This window comes from Colossoma macropomum, unplaced genomic scaffold, assembly GCF_904425465.1.
Source record: "Colossoma macropomum unplaced genomic scaffold, Colossoma_macropomum, whole genome shotgun sequence".
Lineage (NCBI taxonomy): Eukaryota > Metazoa > Chordata > Actinopteri > Characiformes > Serrasalmidae > Colossoma > Colossoma macropomum.
Genome location: NW_023496008.1, coordinates 158911 through 172787, shown reverse-complemented (window position 1 = coordinate 172787; position 13877 = coordinate 158911). Strand labels below are relative to the sequence as shown.

General features: G+C 35.4%; 1 protein-coding gene across 2 annotated transcripts in view; it reads right to left on the bottom strand.

Moving 5' to 3' along the window:
• LOC118803934 (protein NLRC5-like) overlaps positions 1 to 13877 on the bottom strand; it is a 61205-nt gene that overhangs the window by 15905 nt on the left and 31423 nt on the right. For both annotated transcript variants that reach the window (XM_036564486.1, XM_036564488.1), the window contains exons 18-36: positions 12101 to 12274; positions 11749 to 11925; positions 11405 to 11578; positions 10920 to 11093; positions 10044 to 10217; positions 9741 to 9914; positions 9096 to 9269; positions 8736 to 8903; positions 8361 to 8534; positions 7999 to 8172; positions 7322 to 7498; positions 6753 to 6926; positions 6276 to 6437; positions 5862 to 6038; positions 3129 to 3302; positions 2382 to 2552; positions 2025 to 2198; positions 995 to 1168; positions 562 to 735 (exon numbers count right to left, since the gene is read on the bottom strand). In XM_036564486.1, the coding sequence (XP_036420379.1) occupies positions 562 to 735; positions 995 to 1168; positions 2025 to 2198; positions 2382 to 2552; positions 3129 to 3302; positions 5862 to 6038; positions 6276 to 6437; positions 6753 to 6926; positions 7322 to 7498; positions 7999 to 8172; positions 8361 to 8534; positions 8736 to 8903; positions 9096 to 9269; positions 9741 to 9914; positions 10044 to 10217; positions 10920 to 11093; positions 11405 to 11578; positions 11749 to 11925; positions 12101 to 12274 (3294 nt within the window). The remainder of the gene's footprint in view (positions 1 to 561; positions 736 to 994; positions 1169 to 2024; positions 2199 to 2381; positions 2553 to 3128; positions 3303 to 5861; positions 6039 to 6275; positions 6438 to 6752; positions 6927 to 7321; positions 7499 to 7998; positions 8173 to 8360; positions 8535 to 8735; positions 8904 to 9095; positions 9270 to 9740; positions 9915 to 10043; positions 10218 to 10919; positions 11094 to 11404; positions 11579 to 11748; positions 11926 to 12100; positions 12275 to 13877) is intronic.

Sequence of the window (13877 nt, the reverse complement as noted above, 5' to 3'; positions counted from 1 at the left end):
ACACATAAAATTGGTCTCTTTTGTTGATAGGCTATTATAAAGCTAATTTAGGCAATAATATTCACACACCCAAATTTAAGTACTATGTAATTTTGTTTATCAGAGCATTTGGCATAGCAAGGATACTACTACTTTACGTTATATCAAAACATTGTGATTGTCTTTACACTATTATTGAAAAGTAGAGGCTATTTATGCTAATTAGTAAATGTTAATTAATTATTAAAAATGTAAACAATCACGGCTAGTATGAGCTTTCTCCAAGTGAGGTTAAGCAAGGCACTGCAACTCTTCAAACTGACTCTAATGCAGCATCACTGGACAGCTCATCACATGTAGTGGACAATGCTAAATGCCAGTTCTGTTACATCAGCTAACAGATGCTGATGTTGGCTAGGACCATGCTAAGATTTGGGGAAAGGAAACGCCATCTCACATAGAGAAACGCCAATTATGCTTTCTTGGACGTTCAGCTGTGAGTATGTGCAGCATCGCCAAGAATTACTTCCCACTTGGGCTTAAATGTTTCTTGTACATATTACTGTCATAAAAATAGCTCACCTCAGTGTCATTTTACGCTGTTGATGCTTCTGTAAATTAGTGAGCAGCTTCACTCCTTTGTCTCCTGGGTCATTCCCTCTGAGATCCAACTCTATTAGGTGTGATGAGGGGTTCGATTGCAGAGCTGAAGCCAGATCAGCATATCCTTTTTCTTGGATGTTATTATAACTGATTCTGGAAATAAATAAATAAAAGCCTAAGCAGTCTTGAGTATATTCCAAATATTTGTCTTTCCTTTACAAGTTAATATTTATTGCTTATAATATTTTTTATATTTTGCTTATATGATCTGTAACTACACATATATAAGTTAGACTAGCAATCAAAAATATTGTAGCCATAAAAGTTCATGATACCATATACAAACTGTGCATTATTTTGTGTTTGACTGTCACTGTTATATGTAGTGTTAGATATCTGTGTGAATACTCACATAAGCTTTTGTAGTATGCAGTTTGTATTCTTCAGTAGATCAGAGAGCTGCTTCACTCCTGAGTGTCCTATTTTATTTCCACACAGATCCAGCTCTATCAGGTGTGATGGATTTGTTCCCAGAGCTGAAGCCACAGCAGCACAGCCTTTCTCTGTGATACTGCAGTTACTCAGTCTGCAGACAGATTGAATATCTTTGATGAAAACATTTCAATAAAAAGATCTGAACAGCATATTTCCTTACCTCCTTAACAGTTTAATTTGTGATTTTAGTCTTGCTCAATGGACTATGTTTGCCAGCATCAGTAAAGGTTACATTCTCTTCTGCCTGCTGAAACATAATCTGTAGTAATAATCCCGGGATATATTAATCACATATATTAAATCACATGCAAATTTCCATGTTGGTAAATATTTCATCACATTCTGGGGAATAGAAATCTTTATGAGTAAACACTAAAAGATGTAAAATGACAACAAAAATAAGTGAGTAATAACTATGTTATACAGTGAAGTTGACTGTCCCAACGTAATGACAATGCTAATGCATTCAATTAACACAACAAACTAAATGATTAGGGTAAACAAAATTATAATTCAATTTAATGCTTGGACATATGTTTTTTTACTTGTGAGCAGCCAAGTATGTAGCATGTAGAACATTTTGGTGTAATAGCAATGTGTAAATCAAGTAGCCACTCCCATTTTTGTAATGTATACCATTAATTTTATCCCGTGCAATTGACTTCCTTTGGTAAAAATAATTACACGACTTATCCCTGTAAAATGAATCCAGTTCGAATAGCACTTCACTTATGCTTTATCTTAAGCACTTTACTCACTTGTCAAAACTCTGAGCACTACCAGTAGTAACATTGCTGACTTGTTCTGTCTGTGTGGTATTCTAACTTACTCCCTGATTATACAATAAAACAATACATTAGAATATTTATAGACAATATCTTTTACCATGGCTCTACCACAGATGTTAATGTAATAAAAAATATGCCTTATAGCAGATGCTACTTCACCTCATTATCTTGAGTGTAGACATTGGATTTTTCAGTCCAGCAGTGAGCTGCACCACTCCAGAATCCTGCAGATTATTATTGCTCAGGTCCAGTTCTTTGAGGTGGGGGTATAAACAGTTGAGAACTTCAGCTAAAGCTGAACAGCCTTCCGCCGTTAATTCACATTTACTAAGCCTAAATATAAAATCAGTCAGAGGAATGAAAAACAACTTTGAATTATCAATAAATCACTTAGGCATTCAATAATGACCACTTATATACCAACACTCATTCGTATACATTACTTACTGAATTTTCCAAAAACAAAAAAAAAAAAAATATTCTGACTTAAACAAACAGAATGCCCTATGGTCTTACATCAGAATCTCCAGTTTACATTTTGGATTCTTCAGTCCAGCAGCCAGACACTGCATTCCTGTATCCTGTAGATCATTGTTACTGAGGTCTATTTTTCTCACAGTGGAGTCCAAGTTGAGAATGCAGGCTAGGGTCAGGCAGCTTTCCTTGGTTAGATTACACTTATTGAGTCTAAAAGAAAATATCAAATTAGCAGTGCTACATCTTTGCTACTTAAGTCTGCAGAATAGATAAGCACTTTTATTAGGGTCTAGCTATCTGACTACACTTATCTCTATTATTATCTAGATCTCTATTATTATCATTATTATTATTACTACTATTACAATTATTATTATTATTATTATTATTATTATTATTATATGAACACTGTGTTATAAACACTACATTTGTTGTATTTTTCCAAGCCAAAGCATAATGGACATAATTGATATCAGTGATATTGGTCGGTCTCTCAATATACAGTCCTATGAAAAACACACTCATGTTTCATGTTTTGTTGATCTGTAGTGAAAATAATTTAATACATCCTTGACAGGGAACGTTTCAAATGAAATAATATTTAGCATATTCTGCAAATAGTGCACGATTTCTATTTATTTGATCAAAAAAATATATAAAATATGCTATAATTTTTGCACAGACCACATTTTATGTTTGTGGGGTGGGGGGGTTGGAGATTAGTCATTTTCAGATTTTTCAGAAATTGATTACTAAAACAGAATTATTAAAACGAGTAATACAAACCTAAGCTCCTTTATTTTAAAGTGTGAATCTTCCAGTAAAGAACACAGCTGATCCACATCTGAGTCTCCTCGCATTTTCTGACTCATATCCAAATCTTTCAGCAGTAATGGGTTTCTTTTTAGAATTTTAGTTAGAGAAGCACAGGCATGTTCTGCAGCAGGAGTGCTCAGAAACCTGCAGAGAGAGAAAAATATGTCACATTATAAGTAATATACTTATTCCCAGTACATTATTAGGATCTGGGCACCAAAGATGATAACAAATGTAGTACTGACTGTTGAGTGCACAACTTTCAAATGGAAAAACACCTTTTGGACCCAGACTATCAGGTTAAATTGCTTTAAACTGGCTACAGGTCACCATATTCGAAACTGTATCTGTCTCTTCTGGTAGCATCACCAAATAAGTCCAAGTGGACAGGGGGAAATTCTAAATAGAATAGTACCAACAGTACCGATAGTACATGAAGCCAGCCACCACAGCTCCTGACGCAACAACATTGGACAGCTGAATGTGTTTAGAGGAGAACACTAACTTCCAATTATTTTACGTCAGGTAACAGAAACCCGTGTTGGCTAACGTCATGCGCAAATGAAGGTGGGGAGAGGGAAGTCCATCCCACCCACCCAAAGAAGCAAAGTATGCTCTCTTGGATGGCTGTGGCATGCAGATTAAACACATCTCCAATTTAGAGTTTGCCAGTTGTGCCACTAGGGAGCACTTTGGTCTGTATTTTGAACAAGGCATGACATTTAAACATAGACAGCAAGTGTTGTTATTGCCCACTCATGACAACAAGATGCTGGCAAAATGGAAACTTGATTTCCAAACTTCCAAATGCAAGACAAGACATGCCAGTCAAAGAGAATAAGAAACACCTCATTCTGCTGACAGAGATTATGAGGTTGACGATTTTTCTCTATTACCATCCACATCTTTGATGGGGGAAGGTGTTTCTGATAAGGCAGGATGTCTTTAGCCTTAACAGTATGAGCCACTGACTCAAGCCACTGAAGAGTTAACATAGTGCCAGAAAATGATTAGCAGTGAATGGGAGAGGCGTCTGAATGGTAGAACATTCCCTGAAACCATGACAGCTTTTAATAATCTGTTCAGCAAGTTCATATAAAACCTGAGTCCTGATTTCTTAGGTGCACTGAATTCTGAATGAATAAAGTAGATTTCTTTGAATGCTGTCTAGGTTTTTTTTCAGTTTGACATCAAGGTCGCAGAGTGCTTTGCCGGTCAGCAAGGGTTTGCTGCAGTGGCCCTAAATCCTACATTCTGTAAGCTGTTCATGGCACTTCAGTTCCGCCTCAAATTCACATTTCCCTTCATAAATCGAACTCTCAGGAGCGCGCACTCACTGCACAGAAATCAACGGCAAGCAACACTGGAACTACGGAAAAAAGTTTGAAAAAGACAGTACGGACGAAAGATTGACACACTCAGTAACAATGTCCATTTAGCGTTAATCTTTCCTGAACTGTTTCGCTTACCGTAGTTCATGTTCCTTGCCGTTGATTTCTGTTCACTGAGTTGTGCACCCGAGAGTTTGAGTTGTGAAGGGAAATGTGAATCGGATGCAACACCGGCAGCTTTGTGGAGATTTGCAAGAATTCTCATTTAATTGATCCAACATCTTTATTACAAACTAAGCTTAGATTAATTGAGTTATTTACAGTTGTTACAGACATCTGCCAAAGCGCAGCCTTGTGAAGTGGTGCTGGGGGTATTTAGCTTAGTGTGGGAGTGTGGTTATCTCCTCTCTAGGCTCCTATGCTTTCATATTTATTAGTGTGGCACGAGTAGGGCGTCATCAGGGATCGGTAACTTTGGATGACTGATTTGCATACTGTGATGTGTCTTCGTACTATGGCATCATCCGATCCTATAGCAGAGTTGAACCAGAGGGGTGCTGCAAAGGTGGAACTGACCACGATAAAAATTGTATTTTTACAGTTTGGAAAGATGTGTTCACATTTTAAGCAAGCTGGTATATTTTATTATTACAGAGCAGTGCATTTCAGCTGTTAATGGAAAAAAAGGTCTTAGGGTGTAGTTACTCTTTAAAGATTTCATTATTACAAGGAGAACTATTAAACAAGGAACACAAGGAGTGCCTCAAGATAACTGCTTTTACCATTGACCTGTTGTCAAGGACATGATTAAGAGTTGTGGTGTGTGGTAGTGCAGTTGTTTCTCTAACTGATGTTACCTGGGACCAAAATCCATTAAAAGTTCCCAATGTAATCTCTGGATTATTTTAACAAACAAGTCTAGTGTTAACTTGTTAGCTCATGTAAAGGCAGTCTCCTCTTTTTCTGACATAAAAACTTAATCCCAGTAGCAAAAAGATTTCTCTTGGGTTTTTGAAATAATATTTCCCCCATGACACACATTCATTAGTATTTTTATCGCCTCTACAGCCATCTCACGACAATCACATATATAATATAGTGTATTAAATGTTGGTGGTAAATAAGTGCATCAGAGTCTACAATATGATGCATTTCATTTACAGCTATATTGCAAAGGTTTTAAGTAGTTTGTAAATAATTAATTAATTTCTCATTTAAGTGCTTTCAGTTTACAGCATCTATCATCCATTAAATCAGTGCACTCTTTCACTCCTGATTCACCAGGATCATTCTCTCTGAGTCAAATACATATTTCCTAAAAACACATTTATTTCAACCATATTGACTATTTTCTGGTGGAGAAATAATTTACCTAATTGTCTTCAGGCTATATTTTGGATTCTCTAGTAGATTCGTGAGCAGTTCCACTCCTGATTCTCCAGGATCATTCCCTCTGAGATCAAGCTGTATCAAATGTGATGAGGGATTTGATTTCAGAGCTGAAGCCAGAGCAGCATATCCTTCCTCTGTTATACTGCAGAATGAAAGTCTTCACAGAAGACAACGTTTGTTATTTGGCAATAAAACAGAGAAAAATGACATGGCTTCATGAAGCATACAAAATCCAACTGTAATAAAGGTGCTATTTTTGTGTAATGCTAATCACTTGCCAGAATATGTGTATGATGTGATGTTAGCTAAATTTCCAACTATGCTCTGAGACAACAAAGAGCATTTCAAATGTGTTCATGTATTTCTTATTTAATTTAAAATGACTAGAACTCACCCCAGAATCTGCAGTTTACAGTACTTCAGTAGAGGACAAATCTGCTGAACTCCAAAGTTTCCAAATTTATTGTCACTAAGATCTAGCTCTATGAGATGTGAAGGATTTAAACGAAGAGCTGATACCAGAGCAGTACAGTCTGTAATATTGCTGCTGTTCAGCCTGTAAACAGAATGTAATGGCGGAGATGGTTAATTTTTAAAAAATGGTTTGGTGTTTAAAAAAGTGTGTCACAAAAATTATTGGAACTAAATAATTTTTTAATAAATTTAATCAGCAATATCTTCATACTTGTCATCCTTGGTAAAGGTCTGTAAAAATACATGTATGTGCAAGGTCATCACAACAGTGCAAAAGACAGAAATGTTATTCAAACCACAAATGACAAAATACCAATGGCTAATATTAAATTGATTTTTCTCTATATTTGATTTTAAACACAAATTAAACTAAATCTGAATAAATTGAACTACATACTTAAGTTTATTTGGTCTGCAGTGTAAATCCTCCAGTACAGCAGATAGCTGCTTTATTCCTGAATCTCCTTGAATTTTCCCACTCAAATCCATATCTCTCAGCAGTAACACATTTATTCCTAGAGCTTCAGTCAGATAAGTACATGCGCTCTCTGCAGCATCACTTTTCAACAGCCTACAGAAAGAGTAAATGATAAAATATCACTAGAAACTTTAAAGTGATCATTTTTGAGAGTTATTCTGTTTTACCTTATTTCCAGAAGTACAGATAAATACAAGCCCCGTATATTAGCCATAAGGAAATACTAGCTAAAGTTCAAGATGATGATGGTTGAATAAGGGCTAGAAAACTTTAAATAATATTCATAACATTTATATTTAAAAGCTCAAAATCATTTACATTACAGTTAATTTACATGCAAATAAAAACTTGTGTGAGCCTCAAATCAAATTATGTAATATTTTGGGCAGAATCATATTAAAAAGATGTCTGCACTAGGAGTACACTATTTAACAATCAAATAAACATTCTCAAGGCTTAGAGAGCATTTACATCTCTCTAATATTTACCTCAGTGTTGTCAGTTTACAGTTTGAATCCTGTAGTAGGTCAGTAAGAAGTTCCACTCCTTTCTCCCCAGGATCATTTCCTCTGAGATCCAGCTCTATTAAGTGTGATGAGTGGTTTGATTTCAGAGCTGAAGCCAGAGCAACATATCCATCCTCTGTTATATTAGAGCTTGAAAATCTGAAAAGAGGACAAATTTAGTACTTTACCATTTAAAAAGGCACAAATAAATGATTCATGAAACAAGAAATGAAGTAAATTACATATAATTCTATTGAATATACTTTTTTAATGCTAGTCAATCTCAAGTGGAGCCTCTCCCAACTAATGACCGTTACTAAAACCTCTAAAAAACACAAAAACATCAACTATATTTTAATGCAATAGCAACCAAAATAAGGGTTTCTCTGGAAACTTCTTAACAAGTTAGTATTATGTATAATGCATTATGCATAATGCATTTCCACACTGAAAGTACTGCTAGAATGATTGTTTCTTTATCTACAGTGTCTTTTCTGTGTGCATTACTGTTCTACAGTGTCCTTGAGGCAGAGGAACTCAACAGCTGCTGTATCTATAAATTACATTAAAAATAGATATGATGTCTAATAATGAAAACCAAGGTACATTATCAATGCATTTCTGGTGCTGTGTGCTTGTTATTTTTAAAATCATCTCACCCCAGTTTTTGAAGTTTCATGTGAGAATTCGTCAACATAATACAGATGTGCTTAACTCCAGTGTTTCCTAGTTTATTCTCACTCAGATCCAGCTCTATCAGGTGTGAAGGATTTGAACAAAAAGCTGATGATAGAGCAGCACAGCCTTCCTCTGTAATACTGTTCTTATTCAGCCTGCAGACAGAGTATAAAGAGAATAAGAATTTTTATCAATGCAAGACATTAACATTTTATGGGATCAATGTGCTGTTCTTCTGGTGTTCGTGGTTCAAACACGCCTGAAAAACTTCACAAGTTTCAAATACTTAGCATATCTATACAAAACTACATAAAAATACAAAACTAATAAAAAAACTACACACTTAAGTTTCTTAGTTCTGCAGTGTAAATCCTCTAGTAGATTAGAGATCTGCTTCATTTTTGAATCTCCTTGTATTTTCCCACTCAGGTCCAGCTCTCTCTGCAGTAAGGGGTTTATTCCTAGAACTTTAGTCAGAGAATCACAGACTTCCTCTGCAGTAGACCGTTTCAACAGCCTGCATAAAGAAAGAAAAAAAGAAGAATAACAATTATCAGGAGATCATGCACAATAAATAAAAATATTCAAATATTAAGCATTAATCGATGACAAAAAGGCTGAAAATTGTTAGATTCATGTGGAAAGCTTTGCTGTCAAATGTTCCTACTAAAACCATTTCTTGGTACCACTTATATTTGTGGTAGTAGAAATAGCTTACCTAATTGTTTTCAGTTTACAGTTTGGATCCTCTGGTAAATCAGTAAGCAGCTTCACCCCTGTATCTCCAGGATCGTTCCCTCTGAGATCCAGCTCTATCAGGTGTGATGATTTCAGAGCTGAGGCCAGAGCAGCATATCCTTTCTTTGTTACATTGCAGAATGAAAGCCTGGAAAGAGAATATGGGTTGATTATATTAAAAAGCATGTTGTAAATTTATTGTTTTTAAATTGCTTATGTTTCAAGCACATCTGCTTGTCTGCATTTCACGTACAGTCCAATCATTACAGTTATTGTATTACATTGTTAGGGTTTATATCTATTTTTTTTGTTGTTTATGAGTAAAGTGACTACAACTCACTTCAGCTTCTGCAGTTTACAGCACTGATTGTTCAGTAGAGAACAGATATGCTTCACCCCAGAGTTTCCTAGTTTATTCTTACTCAAATCCAGCTCCCTCAGATGTGAAGGATTTGAACAAAGAGCTGATGATAGAGAACGACAGCCTTCCTCTGTAATGCTGCTCTTATCCAGCCTGCAAACAGAGCAACAGAAGAGAAGAGTAGATTTCAATGAACTTCACTGAAAAACGAACTGTAGTGAAAAAAAAAGAAAAGAGAACTTGTACTGTTTTGATGTTGATGTTATTCTCTGTAGGTCTTTTTTGACCAATGCCATTGCATTAGTACAAAAAAAGTGATCACTAGCATTCCGAAAGTAGTGCAGTACTGTCTATATATGGAGATACTGACCCACTGTGTGGTACTGAGTACTCCATAAAATAGTGGTGACCCTGCTGCCAATCAATTTTTATGTTTTAAATTCTGTTACTTTAAACACAGCATCCAGCACTCTATGGATACTATGATATATTTGGAAGATATTATTTTGAAATATATCTGTACTGCCTAGCACTGTCAACAACGACAACGCATCAATGGATAATACCGAGTTTACTTAAATAGAAATATTATAAGTTGAAGTCCAAGTACATTAAAATACCTACTTAAGTTTCGTAGGTCTGCAGTGTAAATCCTCCAGTAGAGCAGAGAGCTGCTTCATTCCTGAGTCTTCTTGTATTTTACCACTTAAATCCAGCTCTGTTAACAGTAATGGGTTTTCTCCTAGAGTTTTTGTCAGGGAAGCAAAGGCTTCTTCTGCAGCATCACTTTTCAATAATCTGCAGAGATGGGAAGCAATCACTCACACTACTATCAATTTTGAAAAAATTTAAAAAAACATTCTCGTTTGAATATATTAATTTCTCCAGGATCGTTCCCTTTGAGATACTGTCATAAAAATAGCTCACCTCAGTGTCATTTTACGCTGTTGATGCTTCTGTAAATTAGTGAGCAGCTCCACTCCTGTGTCTCCAGGATCGTTCCCTCTGAGATCCAGCTTTATCAGGTGTGATGAGCAGTTTGATTTCAGAGCTGAGGCAAGAGCAATATATCCTTCCTCTGTTACACAGCAATCTGAAAGTCTATATAGAAGGCAACAATTATTCTTTAGCATTAAACAACACCAAAAGTAATGAAATGCTTTTAAAATATTTTTGTCAAGTATTTAAATATGCTACTAAATATACAGTAGGGGTGATTTTTAGACAACTTGACCAAAAAATAAGAGCTTGTTGTTCCTGCACTGTAAAAAAAAATATTCAATGTTTTAACTTAAAGTATCCTGGTTGATTTAAGAGTATTGATTTTGAGTAAGTTAAAAGAACAACTGTAAGTTAAAAGAACAAGAATATGTTTACCTATTTGTTATCTGAAGTTCAATGAACTCAACTTTAAGGCAACCAGTTTACTAACTTTTTCAAATTCAAACACAATCATTTTTACAGTGTGGAGAGTCTACATTGCATAACTTTGCAACATTTGTAACATTTTTGTCTTTTTGTATTATTGTATTTATGTAATTTGCCAGCTATGAATGATACTGTGTCAAACTGTAAAAAATGGTTTGCCAGTTCAACCAATAATGTATTCTTGTGGTAACAAGCATTTGAACTAGTTTTATTCAACTAGAGAAATTACACTAATTAAAGGAATCAACTCTCTAACAAAATTAAACTGTAATTTGCTCTTGATAAAAAGTCCCAAGTGCTGTGTAAACATAATGAAAACCATTATGAAATTTTAACCTATTCTGGTGCTCTGCTTATTATTTCACAACATCTCACCCCAGTTTATCTAGTTCACAGTGAGAATTCATCAACACATCACAGATCTTCTTCACTCCAAAGTTTCCTAGTTTATTCTCACTCAGATCCAGCTCTCTCAGATGTGACAGATTTGAACAAAGAGCTGATGATAGAGCAGAACAGCCTTCCTTTGTAATACTGCTCTTATTCAGCCTGCAGACAGAGAGGAATGGTAGAGAAAAGTTCAAGAACCTGGATTAATAAGAAATATTGCTTGGAAAATGTAAATGCAAATCTACCCATGCATATCTTTTTATTAAATATTTTTAAAATAGTTAAAAAAAAAACATTACTCTCTTAATCATATCTTGTGAACATCAGGTTGATCTTGTTCATTTTGTGTAGGTGATACAAATATTAATATAATTACTTTCTCTATTCATCAACTACCAAGTAAGACAATAACAACAAAAAAAACTTTAAACATGAAAATGATACTAAAAATAATAAATCATATTACACACTTAAGTTTCTCAGGTCTGCAGTGCAAATCTTCCAGCAGAGCAGAGAGCTGCTTCATTCCTGAATCTCCTTGTATTTTCCCACTTAGATCCAGCTCTCTTAGCAGTAAGGGGTTTTTTCCTAGAGTTTCAGTCAGTGAAGCATAGACTTTCTCTGCATCAGCACTTTTCAACAGTCTGCAGAGAAAAAAAAGATGTAAGAGTATATTGCATATGGTATATATTGCACTAAAGAGTTAAATGTTAAAGATGAATTCATGTGGGAAGCTTTATGGTCAAATACGCATTTCTAAAACACATTTATTTCAACCTTGTTAACTATTTCTTCTGGTGGAGAAAGAACATACCTAATTGTCTTCAGGCTACATTTTGGATCTCCTAGTAGATCAGTGAGCAGTTTCACTCCTGTATTTCCAGGATCGTTCCCTCTGAGATCCAGCTCTATCAGATGAGATGAGGGGTTTGATGTCAGAGCTGAGGCCAGAGCAGCATATCCTTCCTCTGTTATACTGCAGAATGAAAGACTGGAGAGACAACATATGTTGGCTGTACTAAAAGAGCATAAGGTATTTTAAAAAGGCTATATTTTGTGAGCATAATTTTGTTTGCATTATCATTATGTAATCCCTTCATTGTGTGTATGTATTACAAATGCATAGTGGTATTTAATATATTTAATGTGAAACAAATAGAACTCACCCAAGTTTCTGTAGTTTACAGTTCTGATTCTTTAGTAGTGCGCAGAACTCCTTCACTCCAGAGTTTCTTAGTTTATTCTCACTCAGATCCAGCTCTATCAGGTGTGAAGGATTGGAATAAAGAGCTGATGATAGATCTGCACAGTCTTTTTCTCTAATACTGCTTTTGATCAGGCTGCAAATAGAGTAAAGGAGGATAAAATTCATTTCAAGAAATTTCACTCAACATTAATGGAGTAAAAAAAAAACTGAAAACTAAAAGAGGAGTATGGCTCTCTTATTATTGCTGTTATTCTCTGCAAATGAACTGTGAAAAAAATGCATGCAGATTAGTTATTAAACTAGTTAGAAAGAATGGATATTATACTACCCAAAAAAATGAACACAAAAACCTGATGCATGTTTGTTATTGGTGCAAACCAGCTCCAGCCTTACCCACTCAAGACTACACACAACAGTGGCTGGTTTTTAGACTCATTATTGCTCACGTAAATTCATCTAAGGTTGTCCTTGGAATTTGTAAAGTCTTGCCATGTTTCAGTGCAGTTCTGAGCCATTTCCATTGTTACACTTCCTGTTTTGTGGCCTGTATTGACAATAGGTATTGGAAGTCCCCTTAATAAAGCTACAATACACATATCCTGCTGACTTCTGCTCATAAAGTCACAAAGTGACAATATACCACTATATAATACTACGCTAACATATTCAGTAATGCTTTACTTTAAAACATATTTGTTAAATATAGCCCAAATGAAATATTTATGCACTTATGTATTAAGCTTTCCTCATTAAAACATGTATTAATATATAACTGTACTACAAACACTTTGATAAGACCTTGCTATACAAATTATTCAGCAGGAAATATACAGACCACAGCAGTTACATTCTAGCACTGACATTCTGCTTCTTATTTGCCAGCTCCTTGTACAGATTTTCCCTTTGCACCCTAAATGGCGCAGCAATTATAATGCCAGAATGTAACAGTATAAGGTGGAACATGAAAATTCAAGCAAGAAGCCGGCAAATGTCCTTATCAGAAAATGTTACCAGCTTTAAAAGAACAATTAAGATCAGCTTATCAGGGAGCTAGTTTCTTAGAAGTGGGGTTTAGTTAGTTGCTATTTGCAACCTCACCACTTAGAGGTTACACACTTTAATCTTCCTTTAATGTTCCGCTATGACTATTGTGTCATCCTCATATATCCTCATAGGTAATCATCGATCATGTTTCTCCAGTCCTGCTTCTCTCATTATATTTTCAACATACAGGTTGAACAGGTATGGTGATAGTATGCAGCCTTGTCTAATTCCTGTGTCAGTGTGGAACCAGTCTCTTTGTCCATTTTCTGTCCTGACTGTGGCTTGCTAATTAGTGTAGAGGTTCCTCATTAGAATGACGAGATCCTCTGGCATTCCCATTTTCAAGTTGAAGGCTTTGCTGTAGTCAATGAAACACATATTGACTTCCTTTGTGAACTCCTTAAAGAGTTTTAGCCATCATAAATTAGAAGCTAAAAACATCTTTAAGTAAAACTGTTAAATGTAATTAGTAAATGTTACTTAGTGATTGCCTGCAATGGACTGGTGACCTGTCCATGGTGTATGCTGCCTTCCACCCAATGACTGCTGGGATAGGCTCCAACTCCCCCCACAACCCAGAAGGATAAGCAGCTTAGAAGATGTGTGTGTGTGTGTGTGTGTGTGTATGTGTGTGTGTGTGTGAGAGAGTGTGTACTTAGTGATAACAAAAATCATAAAAAGGTATTGAATTT